This window comes from Glycine soja, chromosome 3, assembly GCF_004193775.1.
Source record: "Glycine soja cultivar W05 chromosome 3, ASM419377v2, whole genome shotgun sequence".
NCBI classification, from domain to species: Eukaryota; Viridiplantae; Streptophyta; class Magnoliopsida; order Fabales; family Fabaceae; genus Glycine; species Glycine soja.
The window spans coordinates 21,595,298-21,619,184 of NC_041004.1; the positions used below are offsets into that span (position 1 = coordinate 21,595,298).

The 23,887-nt window shown below is 35.0% G+C and overlaps 1 protein-coding gene across 2 annotated transcripts in view; it reads right to left on the reverse strand.

Annotated features, from left to right (window-relative positions):
- Positions 1-13,688: 13,688 nt before the first annotated feature.
- LOC114406298 (G-type lectin S-receptor-like serine/threonine-protein kinase At1g11330) overlaps positions 13,689-23,887 on the reverse strand; it is a 28,287-nt gene continuing 18,088 nt past the window's right edge. For both annotated transcript variants that reach the window (XM_028368970.1, XM_028368969.1), the window contains 5 exons: positions 15,522-15,673; positions 15,230-15,440; positions 14,657-14,897; positions 14,426-14,576; positions 13,689-14,340 (listed from right to left, as the gene is read on the reverse strand). In XM_028368970.1, coding sequence (XP_028224771.1) covers positions 14,035-14,340; positions 14,426-14,576; positions 14,657-14,897; positions 15,230-15,440; positions 15,522-15,673 — 1,061 coding nt within the window. In that variant the 3' untranslated portion in view covers positions 13,689-14,034. The remainder of the gene's footprint in view (positions 14,341-14,425; positions 14,577-14,656; positions 14,898-15,229; positions 15,441-15,521; positions 15,674-23,887) is intronic.

The window sequence follows — 23,887 nt, forward strand, 5'->3', positions numbered from 1 at the left end:
GCTCCTTCTCTCCTTCTCCCTCCACACTCATCTTCTCCTACGTTCAAGCTCTTATCCATGACTTTCTATGGTGGTGAGCTTGTTCTTGACTCATTTTTAGTCGCCTTATACGACTAAATTTTGTATAGAAAACTTTTACAAAATGTATATAAATATCCCAATTTATGGTTATTTTTGGTAGGATTGTAAATATTTCTAGTTTAATTTTCATATGTGCTCAATAGAAGCCATCCTTATGAATTTAATGTAAATTTCACCTCAATTTCAGGTGAAAAGGAGAAAATTATGAAGAAGCAAAAGTTGTTGTCTCGCTAAGCCTGAACAATGTGCTTAGCGAGACCAAACCGCTAAGCAAGACAACAATGGCTTAGCAGATGAGGATAAGCCTGAAGAGAGTTCTTCCATGCCAACATGCGCCCAGCGCGTTTGCAGCTCGCTAAGCGAGACAGTTTTCTCTTATGCGCTAAGCACGAGATTGACACTAAGCCAAATCTCACTTACTAGCACTTAGCGCGAGAATGGCGCTAAGAGTGCCTTCACGGACAGGAAGCCCTTTTTTAAGCTTGATTTGCAGAGAATGAGAAAAGCCGGAAAAACAGACAAGAAGGAATAGTCGTCAAAGCTTGAAGAGTGAAATATACAGAGGCAAAGAATAGAGCAAGAAGGCAATTTTTGGTCTTTTAGGAAGATTTGTGAGTTTTTGAGTGATTGTGAGGTTCCTAGAGGTGGAGGAGACATCCCCACTCCTTTGTAAGCAAGCAATTTCTCTTAATTCCTCTTCTTCATTGTAAAAAGACCTTCCTTGCTATGGAAGGCTAAACCCTCAGTTGGGGATTCTTGATGAGTAATTGATGTAAACTCTTTCCCTACCTAATTAAGGTTGTTTGTATGTGTTCATTGTTTCTATCTGTACTTTATGATTGCATGCTTGTGGCTTGATCACCCATATGTGTGTACTGTTAGGGGCATTAGCATTGAAAGATGTATTGTCTCCTTAGAACTTGATAGAGCAGGATTAGGTTACCATATGTATGGACATGGAGTGCAGTAATTTAGTTTTTATTATGCTGTGATCATAAAGTTGTTCAATTAAGCTAAGTTCAACAAGAGACATCTACGAACGAAGTTTAATTTGAATTAGGCTAAACTCACGAGACATCGGTGTTTAGTACTTGAGCCTTCAGCATAGGACACATGAACATCTTTAATTAGAGAAACATCCTTAATTGCATCAATTTGCTCAGTAAGAGGACCCAACGCCTATAGATATCTGTTTTCACACTTACTTGCTCACATTTATTGCTTTGTAATTAGAATAGAACATACTTTTACTTTCAGTCACAATCATGATTCTGTTTGCAAATGCCTGCTTATTGAACAAACCTTTACCAAATGAACAAGTTCCCTGAGTTCGATACTCGGTTCACACCATTTTAATTATTTACTTGACGACCCGGTGCACTTGCCGGTAGATTTCGCATCCACACAAACAAGTAGTATCCCGAAGGGCGAAACACTCATCTTCTCCTTGAAGTGGCGTCTCCAATCATCTTTCTTCCTTCTCTATTCCACTGCCATTCATCTCCAAGAAGCAAAGGACTCCATTGATGAAGAAGATCCAAGGCCTACAAGCTCCACATGGAGCTACGTCACACTGTCACTAAAGCTTAACGCCTGTTTTCATGTTCAAATTAAATCAGTATTTTGAAAATTATGCTTTAATCAAGTCCATGCAAAAACATCTGAATTCATTTGGTATTTGGGAAAGCCATTCATTGTTTTCATTCTCAATGTTTCCAAAAATCCTTTTCTTTTTGTGTTCTGATCCAATTCCAAAAATAAGTTTCAAAAACACTGGTTGTTGATTCTTTCCAAAGAATGTTATGTCCAAAAAAAATTTTGTTTAAGTCCCCAAAAGTTATATACAATCTACAACTACACTAATAAAACAAAATATATCAAAGCACGTGTAAATTAGTTAAAAACACAAACTCGGGTAAGTTTCCAAACAGATATCCAAAATAGTAAATAAGGTAATAAAGTACTAAAATTTAATACAAAGTGATAAATAAACATAAAGACAAGTTTACAAATTTTTTATGATTATGGATGAGCAGCTCGGTTTCCTTGATGATCATGGTTGAGGAGCTCAGTCTCTTCCAATGTAATAATCAATGGGTCTACCATATCTTCTTCCGCATCTATTTTTCCTCTTCCTGAAAAAATAGGTCTGTCCCCATGCCATGCAATGATAGCTTTAACAAAACAAATTATTCATTCAAAAACATAATTCATGAATAAAGACTCAAAAGTAAAGTTAAGAAATATAAGACATAAGATTAAAGTAACAAAAATTAAGACAAAATTTAGAAACACTAGGTTGCCTCTCAGGAGTGCTTCTTTAACGTCTTTTAAGATGGACGTCCTTGTTATGGCTTAGGCTCCATTGTTTCATCATCCATAATTCTTTTCTTCTTTGTAAGAAAATCCTTCATGAATTTAGCGTATGTTGGCATCTTCTCCAACGCCCCAGAAAAAAGAAATGTTAATCTGCAGTCATTTAAAAATGTCTAAGAACCACATGTACTTCCTTTCCTTATCTTTCCTTATCTTTGACATTTAAAAATGAATATATATATATATATATATATATATATATATATATATATATTAACTCAGTACACGTCATTCACTTAAAGGAAAGTAAATTAGTTCATACATATAATTAAATTTGTGATTTACATCCTAAATTCAAAAAGAATTATAAAACTAGCTACAAAGGTGTTGATTAACAAAACACAACTCTCTCCCAAAATAATCCTAACATCATCATGTTGGCTTGGTGGCTCCCTAAAAGAATCTCACTTCATGTACTCTACTGTTGTTCATCTGCTCCCACGAACAAAGGTTCGCGATCATCACAGGTACCAACTACACGGTACAAAAATTTCAATGGTGAGTTTATTATAAAAGAAATGCTTAAAACTCTTTAACCACTTTATTTCCCCCACAAGGGATATAAAATTTTGGGCAGAGTCTCCTCTGTAATTAAGACTTTTCCCAAAAATTTCAATCGTTTCAACAACAACATCATTCACAATTTCATTCATCAATAACAAATATATCACATCTCATTAGTCAAACACACAATTTTTCTTGAAAACCAATATGCAACAGGGACAACCATACATCCCCATAGTTAGGTTCCCTGACCCCAACTACGGTATCAAAGTGGTAAACCAAAATAAACTCCCCTCACCTATTGTGAGCTCTTGTTCGAACCCGGCAAGTGCACCAGATCATGCAAGTAGTATAAAATGGTAAGAACCGAGTATCGAACTCTCGGGGAACTTGTGTTACTTGGTAAAGCTATATTCAGTGAATAGGTGTCTAATCTAAAAAGATATGTGTGGACTATGAAAAGGTATGTAAACTAACAATTAAAAAGGAAAATCACATGAGTAATGATGTGTAAAGACAAGTAGACAACATGTTGGTCTTCCTATTAGGTGCATGACGTTATAAGGATATTCTCTACTTAACAATGCTCATGTGTTCTATGGTGTCTCCTGAAATGCTAAACCCTGATTCCTCATGATAGTCTAGCCTAATCCTGATCAAGCATCATCCTCAGATTCCTCTTGTTGGACTAAACTCGGCCAGAACTGCATTAAGACAAACATACAACAACTAGGTTACCGTACCCCGATCTCTCGTGATAATATGATAAACTAGCCCCGTCCTATCAAGTTCAAGAATCAGACCAGTTTCCACTATTGAATGATCCTAACAAAGCATGCATCTACGTGATCAAGGTAAAAGCACACTGAAATGACATACTGATAGCACAGAGAACACATAAAACATCATTAAATAGATATACAAGTATTTACATCAAGTACCTACAAGGAAAAACCAACAGAGGATTTAGCTCTCCATATCTGGGAAGCTTCCTTTACAACAAAGAGAAGAGAAAAATGAAGGATTGAAGAAATACGAGTAGTGGGGATGTCTCCTCCACCTCTAGAACCTCACAATCACTCACAGACTAGTCTCATGCTCTCAGGATGGCTTCCTCTTCACGCTCAGTTCTCTGCCAGTCTTCTCACAACAAAAGCTCTCAAAACTCTCTGGAACTTGAACCTTTCTCTCTCTAGAAATCTCTAAACATGAAAAAGATTCTAGAATTTCCCAAACTCCCTCTCCATTTCTGATTTTAGGCTTAAATAGGTGGCCTTTTTGGTGCTTGCATGCTTAGCGCAACTCTGGCACGCTTAGTGCGCATTAGTGAATTTCGGCTTAGCGCGTGTCTTTTTGCTTAGTGGATGGACTCAAGCGATGCGCTTAGCAGGATGATCCCTCACTCAGCAAACATGCACAGCTCATCCTGCTTCTTGATTCTTCCTCACGCTCAGCCAAAAGAGTGGTGCGCTCAGCGGATGGCTCGCTAAGTCAGTAGATTGGCTTAGCGAGCAGATCAAAATCAGCACTTCACAAACTTGCCTAATTAACCTGAAATTGAGAGGAAATGATTATTAAATACACAAAATGGGAGTACTAAGTATTTATTACCTATCTTTAACAAAAAGTAATTACAACACTACAAAATAAACATAAATTGGAGGAGTTTGATACAATTTACACAGGTTTTATACACAAAAGTTAGTCTTATTCATGGACTAACAGCTCTTCGTCTACTCCTCTATCGCTCAGAGACCTCTTTCGTTCACGTTTGTTAGTCCAAGAACAAGGTTCTATATACCAAATCGACGAGAATTTAGTATAGGTTTCAAAAACAAGTTTAATAATAACATTAAAGATCAATTAGCCTCGTCAAAACATAAAGGGCTAAGGGGTGTTTCGGATTCTACTACAAGAAGATGTTATTTTGAAATTCCGATCAGTGAAGGTCATGAAAATAACATCAATTTTATAAAAGATTACTTCTATAATGTCTCATTTTCAAGGGTTTTTCAAAGGAAGTGTAAAAACACCCATATTATAGTACCGCAAACACAAAAGACACTTAGAGAACTCAAACTAACTAGGAGAAAGGCTTAAAAGTCAAGATTACCTCAGAGTAGCTACAAAAGAAAGGATTGAGGGATTGATCTCCACTGAATCCTTCAGGTGTATTCTAAGGATTCGGCTTTGATTAAAACATTCCTCTCGGTGTGGTGGTTCAATGGCAACTGGCAAGCAACAGTGGGTCAAGGTGGCCATCGGTGGTCGTGGGTGGTGGAGAAGAATGTGTTATGGTTTAGGTGGGTGTTTGGAGAGGAGGAGAATGAAAAATCGTATTTTTCACACTGAAGAACATATTTATAATCTACAAATCTCGCTTAGCGAGCTCGTCTTGCTAGGTGGGAGTCCACTTTTGGCACTAAGCGCGAATTTTTGTGCTTAGCACAATTCCTCTTGGGTTGGGATTTACACTGAGCACGATAATTCACGCTGAGTGCAATTCCTCTTGCGCTAAGCACAACAATTCGTGCTCAGCATAATTCCTTCTCGGGTTGGAATTGCACTTAGCCCGCTTCTTGCGCTAAGCGAGAGATAAGAAATTATTGTTTTGTAAATCCCATTTCTCAAACTGTGGAGACATATTTTTGTTAGTCGATGAATACGACTAACTTTTATGTATAAAACCTATGTAAAATGTATCAAACTTCCCCAGTTTATGGTTATTTTGTAGTGTTATAAGTACTTTCTATTAAGTATAAGTAATAAATACTTAGTACTTCCATTTTGTGTGTTTAATAATCATTTTCTATCAATTTCAGGTTAATTAGGCGACTCTGAAAAGTTCTATTTTTCACCTTCTCGCTAAGCCAATCTGCTGGCTTAATGAGCATCCGCTAAGCGCAACATTCATTAGTTAAGCACGAGGAAGAATCTGGAAGAAGATGAGCTATACAGGTTCGCTGAGCGCACCGCTTCATCTCACTAAGCACACCGCTTCAGTCCATCCGCTGAGCGAGAAAAGCACGTGCTAAGCTGATATTCACTAATGTGCGCTAAGCGGTTCAGAATTGCGCTAAGTGCATGAGCACGAACAAGGCCACCTATTTAAGCCTGAAATCAGATTTTGTGAAAGGGAGTTTGGGCTGAGAGCTTAAGCTTTGCATGTCTAGTGATTCTAGAGAGAGAAAGGTCCAAGTTCCAGAGAGTTTTGAGAGATTTCGTTGTGTGAAGATCTGCAGAGACCAGAGCTGGAAGCGGAGGCTGTTTTGAGAGCTTGAGGTGAGTTTGTGAGTGGTTGTGAGATCCTAGAGGTGAGAGAGACATCCTCACCACTTGTATTTTTGCAATATTTCATCTTGTTCTTCTCTTTGTTGTAAAGGAGGCTTCCTGGTTATAGAAAGCTAAAATCCTCTATTGGATCTTCCTTGTAGGTACTTGATGTAAATATCTCTCTATCTGTTTAATGATGTTTTGTGTGTTCTCTGTGCTATCAGCTTTTCATTCTAGTATGCCTTTACCTTGATAACGTAGATGTATGCTTTGTTAGGGTCATTCAACAGTGGAAAATGGTCTGATTCTGATGACCTTTATAGGACAGGGCTAAGTTGTCGTACTATCATGAGGAATCGGGGTGCGATAATTTAGTTGTAGTATGTTTGTCTTAATGCGATCCTGATTGAGTTTAGTCCAACAAGAGGAATCTGAGGATGATGCTTGATCAGGATTAGGCTAAACTATCACAAGGAATTAGGGTTTAGCATCTCAGGAGACACCATAGGAACACATGAGCATTGTTAGATAGAAAAAATATTTTTAGCATCAGGCACCTATTAGGAAGACCAACGCGTTTTCTACTTGTTTTTACACATCATTTCTCTCACGTGATTTTCCTTTTTTGCATAGATAGTTTACACACCTGTTCATATTCACACTTAGATTTTCACACCAGACACCTATTCACTGAAATAGCTTATCAAATAACACAAGTTCCCCGAGAGTTCGATACTCGGTTCTTACCGTTTTATACTACTTGTGCGATTTGGTGCACTTGCCGGAAGCGAACAATTTTATGAACCTACAATCAGTTAGTCATCTTTTACGACTAATTTTTGTATAGAAAAGTTTCCAAAATGTAAATAAATCTCCCAATTTATGGTTATTTTTGGTAGGATTGTAAATATTTCTAGTTTAGTTTTCATTTGTGCTCAGTAGAAGCCTTCCTATTTAATTTAATGTAAGTTTCACTTCGATTTTAGGTAAAAAGGAGAAAATTATGAAGGTTCAAAAAGTGTTGTCTCGCTAAGCCTAAACCATGCGCTTAGCGAGACATTAGTGGCTTACGCATGAGGATAAGCTTGAAGAGAGTTCTTCCACGCTAGTATGCACTTAACGCGTATGCAGCTCGCTAAGCGAGGCAGTTGTCTCTTATGCGCTAAGCGCAAGATTGGCGCTAAGCCAAATATCACTTACTCGCGCTAAGCACGAGAATGGTGCTAAGCGCGCCTTCAAGTTCAGAAAGCCCTTTTTAAGCCTGATTTGCACAGAAAAAAAAAAAAAGAGAGTGTGATAACGTGAAAGAGGTCTGAATTGACTGCAAATTGTGTGCAGAGAACAGAGGAAAAGCTGAGCAAGGAAGAAAAGGTCCTAACTTTTAGGTAGATTCTAGGTTTTAGAGTTATTTTCTAGGTTCTTAGAGGTGGAGGAGACATCCCCACTGCTTTGTAATTTGGTATTTTCTCTAAAACCCTTCTCCTATTTGTGAAAGTTGCTCCCTTGTAATGGAGGGCTAAAATCCTTTGTTGGGAATTTCTACTGAGTACTTGATGTAAATATTTTTATTATCTATTTGAGGTTATTTTCATGTGTTTAATGTTTCTATCTAAGCTTATTGTATGCATGCTTATGGTTTGATCACCCATTGGTGTGTGCTGTTAGGAACTTTAGCATTGACAAATGTATTGTTTCCTTGGAACTTGATAGAGCAGGGCTAGATAATTGTAGTGCTAGACATAGTCTGCAAGGTTCTAGTTTTTATTATGTTGTGCTTATAATGCTTTTTAAATTAGGTTAAGTTCAACAAGAGACATCTGCGAATGAAGCTTAGTTTAAATTAGTCCAAACGCACGAGACATCGGTGTTGGTATTTTTGTCCTCAGCATAGAACACAGGAATAATTTCAAATAGAGAAGGACCCAACGCTTTTACTTTTTTATTTTCACACTCAATTGTTCACGTTTAATGTTTCTTCGATTACAACAAAATATACCTTTGTTTTCAATTCATGATACTTAATTCTTTTTACAAACAACTGTATTTTGAATGACGTTTTTCCAAGTAAAATAGGTTCCCTGAGTTCGATACTCGGATAACTCCATTTTAATTATTTGCTTGACTATTCGATGCACTTGCCGGTAGATTTTGAACCCACACAAACAAGTAGTATTCCTAGGGGTGGAAACACAATCCAAATTTTAAGACAATCCAACGATTAACGAATTTGCGATCGCGGTTTTACCCGAATAGGTTTAGGTAAAATTTGAAATCAACTTAGGTCAATAAAACTCCAGATAACTCAACATCTACATCAAGCAAATCACACATGAATAATTCACACCATAACTCAACTCATTCAAGTAAATCAAATAATCAAATAACACAATAAATACATTTAAACACCGATTTATAGTTAGTGAAATTTCAGGGCGTTACACACCTTGTTGATATTGTTGAGGAAGTTGACCTATTTGCTTGGTTAAGGCCTCTATTTGCTGAGTTAAGAGTTTGTTTTGAGCCAGGATTGCATTTTGAGTATCCAAATCCATTATACCTTTTCTTTGAATCCGAGCTCTATCATGGTGACCCTGATAATCTCTCTCTCCAATGGAGTCAATGAATAATACTGCTTCCTCGGGCTCTTAGACATCATAGTACCTCTAGCTGAGGAATCAAGAAGCATCAAATATGTAGTTATGCAACATCATCTTTGTTTGGGCACCTTCGCAACAAAGCTTTGAATCTCTCCTATGTTTCACAGAGAGGTTCATTAGACTTTTGGGAAAAAGTAGCAATGACGGATTTTGCACTAATGAATCTAGATGGAGGGAAGAACCTTGCAATGAATTTTTTTCATCACCTCTTCCCAAGTGTTGAGGCTTTTGTGTGGATGTGATTGGAGCCATGTTTTTGCCTTACCTGCCAAGGAGAATGGGAAAGCTCTGAGGTAGACAGCTTCAGCATCTTCGTCAAAAGCTCCCATGGTACTGCAAAGTTCCATGAAGGTAGACAGATGTGTGCATGGATCTTCATGATCCATTCCAGCAAAGGGGTGTGAGCCTATCAGACTGAGCAGTGTTGGCTGAAATTCCACAAACTTGTTGCAGAAAGGAGGAATGACTATGTTGTTGTAATGTTTTGGTCCTTGTTGATAAGCATAGTTGCCAAGAGTCCTCCTTGGTGGTTTATTTCCTTCTCCTTCTCAATCAGCCATGTTATCTTCTACAAGTGGTTGCTTGTTTATTTTTGTTCCTATTCTTCCTTTCAGTTTTGGTAATTTCCAACTCAAATGGTGATTTATCTACAAAAAAATTACTTCGTATTAAGAAAAAAATGAACACGCTACAACAACTCGTAAGCACCATGGTTAGTGAAAATAAAATATAACAAGAGATAATTTATACAAATTCAAATTAAAAGAAATAATTAAAAAAGTAAGGAAAATAGCTTTATCTAATTAAGAATTTAAATCTAAAAGAACTGAGCTGATGACTTAAGTCCCCGACAACAGCGCTAGAAACTTGTTAGACTTTTGGCAAGCGTACCAATTGTTGCCGTAGGATACATAATTGTAAAAAAGATATTGTCTCCACAAGGACTTGAGTTACTCAATTCATTCGGGTAAAGGTTATTAGTTTAATATTTATGTACAAGTTTAGTCAAAATATCATGGGTTTGTTTAGTTAACAAAATATAATTTAAAGTAATGAAATAACAGAATTTACGGAAATAACGGAAACAACAAAATTTAGTGCGTCAGAAATATGTAATGTTATGGAAGCAATAATAAAAAATTTGATTAATTCAAGAAAAGCGTAGGATTAGATTTCATCGTAACCTCATGCTTTTTGAAACAATCATAATCTCGTGCTTTTTGGAATCAAAATGTTATGCTTTATTCCTAACAATGTAACATAAAGAGTACTTCCTAGTCAAACTTGAAATCCAATTTCATGAAACTAGTGATCAAATAGAATCAAGCATTACGAGTAGAATGAAATCACCAATAATGAGTAGAAAAGATTCATGCATATATACTATCAAAAGGGATATATAAGGGTACAAAGGTTACATCCAATCCTTAAGAAAAACTAATCGATCATTACATAGAGCACAAAGAATAATAAGAAAAATGAAGAAGGATGCGATCCACGGTCACAACTCTGCAGCGCTCAAACTCCACTTTCCACTTTCTTCTTCTTTCTCCTCAGCTTCCCGCATTTTTCTTCTACTAATGGATCATCATTTCTTCAACATATGCTTGGCTATTTATAGAAAATAGTTAAAGGGTGCAGGCAAATTTGCTCAGGCGAGTTGTAGCTCACCCAGGCAAATTTGAGGCTTAGTGTTGAAGAAACATACTCGCCCAGGCGAGTGTGTTGCTTATGGCTGAAGCAAGTTGACTAGCCGAGGTGAGTTGGTTGCTAGCCTGAGCGAATATAAGTATGGAATCTCTGAAAAATGACCATTTTTTCCTTCTTTTTTACTTTGTTTCTGGAACTAACAAACAATCATCAAAACCTACAAAACAATGGATGAATCTTTCATATTTAAACAAAAAGATTAGTAAATGTACAATATATATGAAACAACTAGATTTAAGGGAAGTTTATAAGAAAGCTATTACAGAAGAAAGATAAGTTCTAACATTTTAATCCAAAAAATAACTGAAATATGACACTTATCAATCAATCTAGGTGGTCAATCTATGAGTAAGATTGATAGATTCCTTCTTTTAGAAAACTTCGTTTCCATTTGGAATGTGGTGGTCCAATGGATTAGACCTTGGGAAATTTTGTATCACAATGTTATTCTACTAAAGGATGTAGTGTGTGACTTGGTTCCTAAACCCTTCATGCTATTCAATTGCTGGATGGAGCATCTAACGTTCAAAAAGGTTGTCACGAAGGTATGGAAACAATAAAGGTAAGAGACATGGTGTTTGTTAGCTATTAAAGAGAAGTTTAAGACTTTAAAGTAGGCTTTAAAGCAGTGGAGTAAGGAAGTCTAGGATCACATTGATTTGCAAATAAAGGGGAAGTGTGAAGAGCTAAATGCTATTGATGGGAATATGATTTTGGGGAATCTGAAAAGTTCTAACCCGAGAAGAGAATTGGTGTTTGATTTATGGAATTGATTCAAATAAAAAAGGAATATGCTTCTTCATAAGTTGCGTTTAAGATGGGGTTGAGTAGAGGACATGAATTCATGGTCTTTTTGCTTGAGCTTGAGATCTAAAATGAGACTTAATCAGATATTCACCGTCAATTTTCCACATGGTTGGATTGAGGATGTAAAGGGGGTGAAGGAGGAAGCAGTATCCATTTTCTATCCTTGTTCATGAAGCAGAAGCACTTAGACCAGTTATAGATCGTGTAAACTTTCAGCATCTTTCAGATGGGGATAGATAGTTTCTAATTAAGCCTTTCTCAAACCAGGAAATCAAAGATGCAATGTGGAGCTGTGAGGGGGGGGGGGGGGGAAAGCCTTCGTCTCAACGACCTTAATTTCAAATTTTTCAAAACATGATTGGTCATTATAGGTAATGATATTTGTTTATGTGTGCAAGAATTTTACCTAAATGCTTTTCTTCCCAAATCTGTGGTTTATTCATTTATTGCTTTAATTCCAAAGAAGAAGAATCCATAGTCTATGTCAAATTTTTTTACCCTTATCACTTATAGGGAGTCTTCACAAAATCATATCTAAGTTGTTGTCCACACGAATGAAGAAGGTCTTGGGATCTGTTATATCAGAAGTTCAATTTTCCTACATTCCTAGTAGGCAAATGTTTGATGGCGTGATGATCATGAATGAGGTGGTGGATTGGGCCCAAAGATTTCACTGGAATTGTTTTTAATTTAAAGTAGACTTCAGAAAAGCATACAACTCGATAAGTTGGGCGTTCTTAGACTATATGCTTGCTCAGTTGGGTTTCGGAGATAAATGGAGATCTTGGACAAAAGCTTGATTCTCTCTCTCTCTCTCTCTCTCTCTCTCTATATATATATATATATATATATATATATATATATATATATCAACAACAGTCAAACTACGAAGTTCAGATCACAACAAGGGTTGACACTAGGCAATTCCATCTCCTTGTTCTTATTTGTAGTTATTGCCGAAGGCTTGCAAGTCCTTTTAGAAGTGCAATTAGTTTGGGGTTGTTCAAGGGTATCAGGCTAGGCGAGGAAACAAAAGTATCCATTTTATAGTATGCAAAGTGACTCCATAATTATGGGGGAAGTCAATTTTGAGAATCTTTGGGTGTTGAAGGCAATCTTGTGCAATCTTTGGGTATTTCTTAGAAATCATATTTTGTGTTGCTTGGCTAAAATGCCTAATGGTAGCTTTTGCTAGTGCCTTAAATTTTTTTTGTTTCTTTAATTGGCATTTTTTAACTTTTGTCTTTCTTTTTGTAGACTAAAATGTTCAATTCACAATAATTTTTTTGATAGTTCTATTATTATTATTATTATTATTATTATTATTATTATTATTATTATTTAGGCATTTATGGAACTTGTGAGGTGAAGGAATGACCATAAGAATACATTGTGTTATACTCAAATTCATTATTTTAATTTTTTTTTTTAAATTCTAAGATGGTTCTTTGAAAAATCGTCTTAGAATCCTTAATTTTTTTTTAAAAAAATATATTCTAAGAGGGCTTTTTTGAAAAATCATCTTAGATTGTAAATATTTTAAGACGGTTTTTGGAAAAACCGTTTTAGAATTGTCATTTTTTTTAAAAAAAATATATTCTGAGACGGTTTTTTGAGAAACCATCTTAGATTGTAGACATTTTAAGACAATTTTTGAAATAATCGTCTTAGAATTCTCAATTCTTTTATTTTATTTTTAAAAATACATTTTAAGACGGTTTATAGTAAAAATCATCTTAAAAAGATGACATTCTAAGACGATTTTCACTTAAGAACCGTCTTAGAATGGTGACATTCTAAGATAGTTTTCACTTAAAAACCATCTTAGAATTGACACTTTTTTAAGTTGATTTTTAAAGGACCATCATGAAAAGTGTTGACTTTCCACCATATAACCTTCAAAGACAGTTCGAAACCATCATAAAAGACTTATAATAACTATTGTATAATCTTCTTTTTGCATCAGTGTAAGAAATAATATAATTTTTAGACAAGGCAAGGCAAGTTACTTGAAACTACTGTCCTTTAATATAATTTTCTTCTCGTTGTGGTGCACTAACCGAGAAGTGTGCATTCTATCATGATAAATTTAAATATACTATCATTGGCGAATAGGTCCTTATTCTTTTTGCTAGAAACATAACAGACTCACCTCATATATATATATATATATACATTCAATTTTTGTAATCATCCATCTTTGTACTTCTGGTATAGATCAATGTGTAATTATCTTCTTTATTATATATAAATATATCTTGTGTTGTTAAAAAAAAAAACAAGAGTAAGTAATCTTGAATTATCCATGTCTTTAGATGAATTATACAAGGCGGTTTTCAAAGAAAATAATAATCATAAAAGGAATAATCATAACAATTGAAAAGCAAATAAGTTCTCCAGCTAGCCTAAAGTCTCCATCTAAGTGTTAATCATAGGTCTTAACCCTTAGAGATGTGTTAGTACCTTATTAAGTGTGCTCACATCAAACTGGTTTAAGAGGGTTCAAAGGGAGTCCTATACTTTGATGTTTGTATTGGTTACTTCATGTAGTGCATGGTACCAGGGGGTTAATAATTATATATTAAGCACAAGTTATTGTTAACAATGGCAGTGTCGATTCATGTTGTTATCTACCTTGAATTTCACTTATAGTTACATCGTTGTTTGAGTTAAATTGGCTTTTCTGAGAAGACTCTGAACTTTGACAATTTTGTTTCTGAACAAATGCAACTTGTCTTGGAGGAGGAAGATGTGTAATCTCACTTATGAGCATCAAAACCACAGTGGATATTGTGGGTCTTTCTTTTGTAAGTTCTTGCACACATAGAAGTCCTATATGTATGCACCTCAATATACTCTTTTCGAACATTGGATCATGTATCTCAGGATCTATTATAGACATAATGTTGTCTTCATTCCATAGTTTCCATGCCTAAGAAAACAAAAAAAAAAATATTAATAAAAATAATAATAACTTTTCTTGTAATAAAGAGGGAATATAGGGCACAGAGACATACATATCCAACAAGGCTAAGTGATTGCTCATTGTTATAAAAGCTGGTGTTTCTTCGTCCGCTTACAATTTCTAGCAATAACACTCCAAAGCTATAAACATCCGATTTTTCTGAGAAAATTCCCTCCATTGCATACTCAGGCGGCATATAACCACTGCATATAAAGCATACATTATGAGTAATAATGAAATCATATTCAATATTCCAAGAGTGCAATGACAAAGTATTACTCACTAAGTTCCAACAACCCTTTTCGTGTTAGCTTCATCATCATCGCCGCCTCTAACAATTCTAGCTAAACCAAAGTCTGATATTTTGGGATTCATCTCATCATCTAGTAAGATGTTGCTTGCTTTAAGATCTCTATGTATAATCCTTAGTCTTGAGTCTCGATGAAGATAAAGTACTCCTCGAGCTATTCCTTCAATTATGTTGAAGCGTTTTTTCCAATCTAGTATTTTCCTTTGGAGTGGATCTACAAAACAATAAAAAAATGCATGAAAATTACGGCAAAGTTAAATATTATATATACAAATCTTAAATAGTAAAACATTCTTATTTTCAAGAGCTTAATTAATAGTTGAAAAGAACTTTTTAATCAATTATATGCATTTGGTATACAATATGAAAGCACATGACTTGAATATTTTCTTATCACAGTACAAGTAAAGTAATTTATAGATGTCATGTTTTCATTATAGTATAACACCGAAATACCTATAGAACAACAGATAAGTTTTTTCTAAAATGAACTATGCATGTAAAAAGTATCAATAAGTTTTGATGTAAAAAGAGTAAAGAACTAACCAAAGAGAAACGAATCCAAACTTTTATTTGGCATAAACTCATATACCAACATCTGTTCGTCTCGTTCTATACAACAACCAAGAAGTCTTACAAGATTGCGATGTTGAAGTTTAGAAATCACTACTACTTCATTCATAAATTCTTCCAATCCTTGTCCAGATGCTTTTGAAAGTCTTTTTACAGCAATTTCTTGTCCGTTATCCAATTGCCCCTAAAAGTTTTAAAAAAATACAATCCTTATTTATGCAATATATGTAATGTGAAAATGACAAGCATATTTTAGACAAGATACCTTGTATACTGGACCAAAACCTCCCTTGCCAAGCATATTGGCCAAGTGAAAGTTATTTGTAGCAGTTGCTAGCATTTCAAATTCAAATAGAGGCAGCTCTTCCAGTTTAATTTGTTTTTGGTCACCAGTAATCAAGTTTTGAGGCTGATTTCCTGAATATATTTGTCATTGGCCCAATAAATTCAGAATATACAACTTTTTTTTTAAAAAAAAAACTGTGATTTTCTCTCCAATCTACTTTATTTTTCATAACAATGATTCTAAAGAGGCCTGAAGTTTTGACTTTTAATAAAATACGAAAAATTCTTACTGATATCTCACCTTCCGAGTTATCTATAAAAGTACCAATCAATTCATTGCATATCTACGTTTGAAATTTCTATATTTTGACATAAGTAAAATTGATATGATAATAACTTTTAATTTTATTTTTTTATAATATACCATTTTTAACTTAACACAGATTTAATTTGACATAGTTTAATATTTATGAAAAATTATTGCATAGTCTAATAATTAAATTGATAAAAAAAAAATACTATTGGATGACGTATGTATATTTTACATTAGTGCTAACTAGTTTTCAGAATTATCTGAGAAAAGGCAAGTAATTAAATGGCCAATTCAAGATCGTCTAGCTAGGATAACTAGCAATGAAGTGCTAAAATATTTAAATAGAATAAATAATTAAATTATCTTATTTTATGGAGGGTAGTTTTGGAAAATATTTTACTATTTTAAGATAAATGAAAAACAAGTTAGAAAAAAATGTAAAACTATTATATATTTTTTTACTGTAGTTAAACCTATTATATTATGAACATCCTTCCTCATATTTTCCTTTACATACCTTTTAAAATTAGATTAAATATGCTTTTAAATATCACCATTTTGTTATCTATTTCTTAATTTTTTTCAAAGACTCAAGTCGAGAATCACTTAGTCAAGAGTCATGAATCAAGAAACGAAAAAAAAAGAAAAATACTTGTTGAAAAATACATTGAGCTTAAAAGAGTCTATCCTTTGTAGTATACAAAGTATTAGTGAGAGATAAGATCCTTATTGTACATTCAGTCTCTGAGTGTTATAAAGAATCCTTGATTCTATATCAAACTTTTGTTTGTGAAAGACAAAAGTTTGTTTGGGGAAGTCTAGCTAAGGGTTGTGCCAAGAGTGATAGGAAAAAATACTTGTTGTAATCAAGGTTAATTAATGAAATTCTTTACTAATTGGTAAAGGAGAACTGAATCTAGTTCAAGTTGAGTGAAATAGTATAAAATGGAATATTTTTAATGATCTTCATTAACTTATTAAAGTTTTTTTATTGTCCATTAGTGTCACACTCTGTGCACAAGATTTTTATTAAAAGACAATTTTTTATATCTCATTGAAGGGCAGTCCTCCTTTTATCAGTAGACTGAGATTTTATAAACTTGTTTATTATAATATCTATTTTAAAAATATTTGATATTTTAATTAACATATTATTTAACTCCCTTTTTAGTATGATTTTTTAGTGTGATTTGTTGTATTTCACGGGCTACCATAGACAATGGTAATGTCGTCTCTTCCATGCCACTCTCATGTGCACATATTGGTCTCCACTTTGAAGAACTTCTACCTGCCACATATTTGTTTTCCACATACACCAAATCCCCCCTGATTGACCTTGAGCATCTACAAAGAACTTGCCATCGAAATCCATTCGCGGAAAAATTTGGTCAGCTTACACACTAGTTGCATGCATTTTCAAAAGGAAAAATAGAGCATAATCATACTCTTTAGATAAGTCCTTTATAAGAGAACTAAATCCTTTAGAGTTTGTTCCCTTACAATTCCATGTGATAATATTCATTAAGACATGGTTTGTTTGTTAGTCCCAATATAGCTATCGCTCACTGCCTCAACTTTAGCATCCTTAGATGTAGATAAATCCATTTCATCAATTGGTGTATTTATTGCCACAAGACCTCTTGTGTCATTAGCCTTCTTATTCTTCCCGAGTTCTCTTTTAGTTTTCTCCACAAAGCTTTTATCCATCTTCTCATACCATAGTTTCTCTCCATTATGTTTGTCCATGATTCGTATCATATGGAATATATCTGCCTCCTTTGCTTTCTAAGTACTGTGTTCCTCCTCCCTCTTTTGGACCTCTTCAATCATCTTTTCCTTCTCCATGTTGTTAGCAGTAATTTTCGGTTTCATACTCCCTAAGTAGGGGTGGAAATGAGCCGAGCTTCTTGTCGAGAGCCTTTGGCTCGGCCTATGTAAGGCTCAGCTCGGCTCGGCTTGTTTACTATAAAGGCCAAACTCAAGCTTTTTAAAAAGTCTTTTTAGATAAAAAGGCCAAGCTCAAACTATAAAAAAAGCTTGTTAAGCTTGACAAGCCGGCTTGTTTGACTAACAATAATAATAATAATAATAATAACTTTATTTTATCAAATCTTATCTTATCTAGATTTTATTCTATCTAGATTTTATTTTATCCAGATTTTATTCCATCTAGATTTTATTTCATTCAATCTTATCTTATCTTGTCCAGATTTTATTTTATTTCGTTTATAGGCTTGGACTTAAAATAGATTTGTGAGCTTGGGGGTTGAGGACCTATATAACAACACCAAGGTTTTAGTTTAGGGAGTTTTTTTCGGAGAGGAGAATAATTCTAGGATTTTAGAATTCCAGTTTTTATTACTGTTCATGCACACTATTCACGTAGAATAAAATTCATTTTCTGCAATTTTGTTTCGGCTTCAATCTACAATTTCATTTCTACTAATTAATGGAAGGCTAAGTCTCCAACATTGTTTTCTCTTGAGGATCAAGCACAACTCTCTTTGATGTTTTGTTATTACTATTGAATACAGATCAATTTTTCCACTTCACCAATTACTTTGTATTTGTTGCTATTAATCCATGCATGCTTAGTGTTTGATTAATTGTCTTTGCGCTTAATTTACATTCATGCTTAATAATCAGTTTCGTTCATGATTAATTGGTGTATGTGTTGTTTAATCACATAATGACAGCCTTATGTTAATTTTCGCTTAATAATTTAATTTAGGGTTGGATTAAGTGGTTGAACTGATTAAGGATAAATTCTCGTAACCTAGGATAAGAGACTTGCTTGTGAATCAAGGGGAAACATGTTTTAATTCTGTTATTTTCTAATTCAAATTTACTTGCTGTTTAATTTACAAAAACAAACAACCCCCCCCCCCAATTCGTTACTGTTTTATTACTATTTGTTATGAACGTTTGGTTGACCATTGCTCGTTGGGAGACGACCTAGGATCACTTCCTAGATACTGCATTTTTAATGTTTATTTGATTCGGGTATGGCCTCGATCAATAGTATATAAGATATGGCTTGAGTAGACTAAGATGAAATTATTGTAGATATATTTTTTAAAAAAATATTTAATATAATTATATATTCAAAAATTGGATTAAAAATTGTTAATTTAACTAATAATAATTTTTGTTTGGCTATATTAGTGTAAACCATCTCTAATCCATATATTTTTTAATATTATGCTCTTTTTATTTTCTTTTGATATACTTTGTGCTTTAACGACTTAAATTCAATATGATTTTATTTATCAATTATTTTTGGATTTGTACATTACTTATACAAAATTTTATAAGTTTCTCTTTTTAGTTAATATTTCAATAGGTTTTAAAATAATTAATTAATCAAAGACATCTTTAAGCAAGCTTTTAAATAGGCTCGTGGGCCAAGCCAGGCTTTTATGTAAGTCGAGTCAAGCCTTAAAAAAAAGCTTATGACAGGTAATGAGCCAAGCTCAAGCCTTACGTATTCAACTCAAGCCGAGCTGAAGCCTAGTAAAGCTTGGCTTGGCTTGGATCATTTCCACCCCTATCCCTAAGACATCATGTTTGTTTTACGTACTCCATGCACATGGTTACCTTTTGAAAGATGGCTCTCTTACCACGACCTTTTGTGTGTTGCACGTGATGCTTTCGCACTAGAGCGGTTGGCAGATTCCTCTTTGTGGGTCCCTTAGCATTTACTTCCATAAATTTTGGATCATCTCTATTATGCAAGTGCTCCTCCGTAACCGAAATATCCTCTTGGCTCTTGAACGTCCTCATTATTCTCATTTAAAGCAGAATAATGAGAGCCATGAAATTCGCTATTATTTTTGGAGCCAATGATCTTTTCCACATTAACTTCATGATTTCTAGATTTACCCAAAATCATACGATTTTTACTCCAGTTAACCATTTTTACCAGCATCCAGGGGCCAAATAAATCCTTTCCATATTGATTATATCCAACTAATTTCTCCTGGGATGATTCTACATTAATTCCAGAATTAATTGTGGTTGGGATAGGGCCGGGTTTTCCACTTGCACCTCCTGGTCATATTGTGCTATCTCCGCATCAGTGGTCTGCACTCCTTCCATGTTCTCCCCTCCTTCTATTGTTACCGCATTGTCCTCCACCAGTTTTTAACATTAGATAAGTTTGATATTATCTTTTTAATATTAGCTTTAATTTTGTATTTTCTAAAATACTAAATGATGACAAGTGCATGATTGTTATTCATTAGGGTTATTATATATTATAATGTTTGCACTCTATTGAGGTATCAATGAATGTGTTGGGAGTTGATTAGATGATAGTTGATAGTTGATAGTTTTAGAGAATTATTTTAGAAAGAAGGCTATGTCATTGATTTCTTGGATGATTAATTACAACATACCAAATGCTTATTTATAGGCTCAAGTCACCAACCTCTCAATGGTGATGAATGTTTCTACATTACTTTAGGTCTTTCTAGAGTTTTCATGATAGTTCTAGATTCTTCTATCTTATACATACACTTATAGTTCTAGATTGTTCTACCATATTCAAACACATTATAGTTCTAGATTGTTCTACCATATTCATACACACTATAATTCTAGGATATTATATTATTTTCATACATATTATATTTAAGAATATTCTGCAAATTTGTAGCAATTTCAACACTACTCCTTGATGCAAATTTCTGTAACTCCGAGCATAGCTCGTAATTCTTCAAATCTTGGTCTCGACAATGCCTTCGTGAATATGTCTGTAATTTGATCTTCTGTTCTGCAGTAGTCGAGTTTGATCTCTTTAGTTGCTTCAGCTTCTCTGATAAAGTGATACTTGATTGCTATGTGTTTTGTTCTGTTGTGATGAACTGGATTCTTCGCCATTACAATTGCCGATTTGTTGTTGTTGTTGATTTTAGTAGGCTCATCTTGTTTTTCTCCCATGTTTTCAAGTATCCTACGAAGCCATATAGCTTGACTCGTTGCTTCAACAGCTGCCACGTACTATGCTTCTACTGTTGAATGTGCTACTGTAGCTTGCTTCTTTGACGCCCAAGAGAACATTCCCTATCATAATGAGAAAGCATAGCCAGAGGTACTCTTCATGTCATCGGTCGAACCTGTCCAATCACTATCGGTGTAGCCAAGTAATTCTGAGTTGGTTTCGGTAGTATACCATATACCGAACTCTTTTGTTCCTTGTAGATACCTCAAAATTCTTTTTCCTGCTCCAAAGTGTATTTGACTTGGGCTTTGCATGAATCTTGATAGAAGACTTGTAGCATAGATTATGTCAGGCCGTGTAGCTTGAGACTTGATGTATAGTGTAGGCTCACTCTTGCTCCTCCTGAATCCTCGATCCATGAAATACTGATCAATTCTGCTATACCATGCTCAAGGTGCTTGCTTCAAACCGTAGAGTGCTTTTCTTAGTCTTAACACTTTGCTTTCTTTGCCTTCAGACACGAATCCTTGTGGCTGCTCCACATAGATCTCTTCTTCAAGTACGCCGTTAAGGAATGCGGATTTGACATCTAGTTTATGGATACTCCATCCTTTTTGTGACGCAAGAGCTATTAGAGCTCTTATGGTATCAAGACGAGCTACTGGTGCAAATGTCTCATTGTAGTTAATTCCCGGTCGCTATGAGTAACCCTTAGCTACTAGCCTCGCCTTGTGTTTTTGTATGGTGCCATCAGGGTTGAGCTTTGTCTTATAGACCCACTTAACCCCAATGATATCTTTTCCATGGGGAGGATTTACTAACTCCCATGTGTTGTTTTTCTCGATCATTTGTATATCTTCTTCCATTGCCTTGACCCATACTTCCTGCTTTTATGCTTCTTCAAAGCTTTCAGGTTCAAGTATGGCCAAGTTACAGGTTTCATATATGTCCACCAAAGATCTTACTCGTCTTGGAGTAGACTCTGGTGATGATAGTTCTTGATCTTGTTGTTGTGGTGGAGGTGAAGGTGGTTCACTTGGGTCTTCTTCTTCAGCTTCTTCTTGAGGTAGTTGAGCGGGTATAAGAACGTTCTTCTCCACTTTTTCTTCATCCTAATTCCAAGAAGCGTACTCATCAACTTCAACATCTCGACTGATGATGAGTTTCTTAGTTTGCAAGTTGTGGACACGGTAGCCCTTAGAGATATTGCTATACCCAAGGAAGATACCTCGTATAGTCTTGTCTTCAAGCTTGTGCCTCTTCACGTCTGGAATATAAATGTAGCATATAGATCCAAAGACCCTTAGGTGCGTTGCTGATGGCTTCTTCCCGTTCCAAGCTTCAATTGGAGTCTTGTCTTTTACAGACTTAGTTGGACATCTATTGAGTATATAAATAGCAGTGTAGACTGCTTCAGCCCAGAATATGTTAGGTAGTCCCTTCTCCTTGAGTATCGATCTAGCCATTTCCATAACTGTGTGATTCTTTCTCTCGGACACTCCATTTTGTTGAGGAGAATATGCGACTGTAAGTTGTCGTTCAATGCCTTCATCGTCACAAAATCTTTCAAACTCGTGAGAGGTGTATACTCTTTGCCACAATCACTCCTTAGTACTTTTATCCATTTTCCACTTTGATTTTCAGCAAGGGCCTTGAACTTTTTGAATACTCCAAAGACTTCTGATTTTTCTTTTAGAAAATATATCCATGTTGTTCCACAGAAGTCATCAATGAAGAGTATGAAGTACTTGTTGTTCTCATGTGATGGCATCCTCATTGGTCCACAGGCATTCATATGTATCAGCTCCAATAAATCTTTCGCTCTCCATGCTCCGCTTGTTGAGAAAGGAAATCGGTGTTGCTTACCAAGGAGACATCCTTCACACACTTCATTGTTCTCCTTTATGCTTGGAAGATCTCTCATCATGTTTTTCTCATGTAACAACTTGAAGGCATGTGTGTTGAAGTGGCCAAATCTTCGATGCCATAGCCATGAATCATCAACTTGTACCTTCATGGCAATGTTTGTTGCATATTTTAAATTTAGAAGGAAGCTTCTATTGCTCTTATTCATCTTTACTTGGGCTATCTCAAAACTTTTATTTTTGTTGTCTAAGATTTTGCATACACCTCCTTCAAAGTGAAGTGTGTAGCCTCTCTCCATCATTTGGCCAATGCTTAGAAGATTTTCTTTTAGGCTGGGAACTAGTAAGACATCATGGATGAGTCGCGTACCTTTATCTGCCTCCACCATGATAGTGCCTTTGCCTTTTGATTCAACCACACTTCCATTTCCCAGTCGAACTTTGACTTTGACAGACTCTTCAATGCTTTTGAAAATAGTCTCATCCTTGGCCATGTGATTGCTACATCCACTATCCAAGTACCAGCTTCCTCCCTTTTCTTTTATTGAGTCTTGAGTGGTATAGAACATACATTGTTCTTGATCATGCTCCTCTGTGATATTAGCTTGATGCCTATTTTTGTTGCGAAAATTTTTCTCTATATGCCCAAACTTCTTGTAATGGTTGCATTGTGGCATATTACAGAACCAACAATTTTTCTCTGCGTGACCTTGCCTTTTGCATATATTGCATGGAGGATTTTTATTTGTTTTGTTCTTAAGGAAATTCCTAGAACCTTCTCTTCTTCTGGAAGTTTCTCCATAATTTTTCTTTCCTCCATTTTCTTTGTTTTGAGGCTGAAATTTAAACTTTGACTAGAAGGCATTTTCAAGCATATCTTCTTTATGCCTATACAGTCTTTGCTCATATGCTTCAAGAGAGCCCACAAGTTTTGTCTCTGATAGAGTGGACAGATCTTTGGTTTCCTCAATCATTGTCACGATTGGGTCAAACTTTTAGGGCATAGTAATTAGAAATTTCTCAACAATTTTCTTGTCAAGAATATCTTCCCCAAAAGCTCTCATTTGATTAACTATTTCTTTAACTTTAAAATAGTAATCTTTAACTGTCTCAGACTCCTTCATCTTCGATAGTTCAAAATCTCTTCTTAGAGATTGAAGTTTAACGGCACGTACCTTAACACTTCCTTGAAACTCCTCCTACAATGTGTTCCACACTTCTTTGGC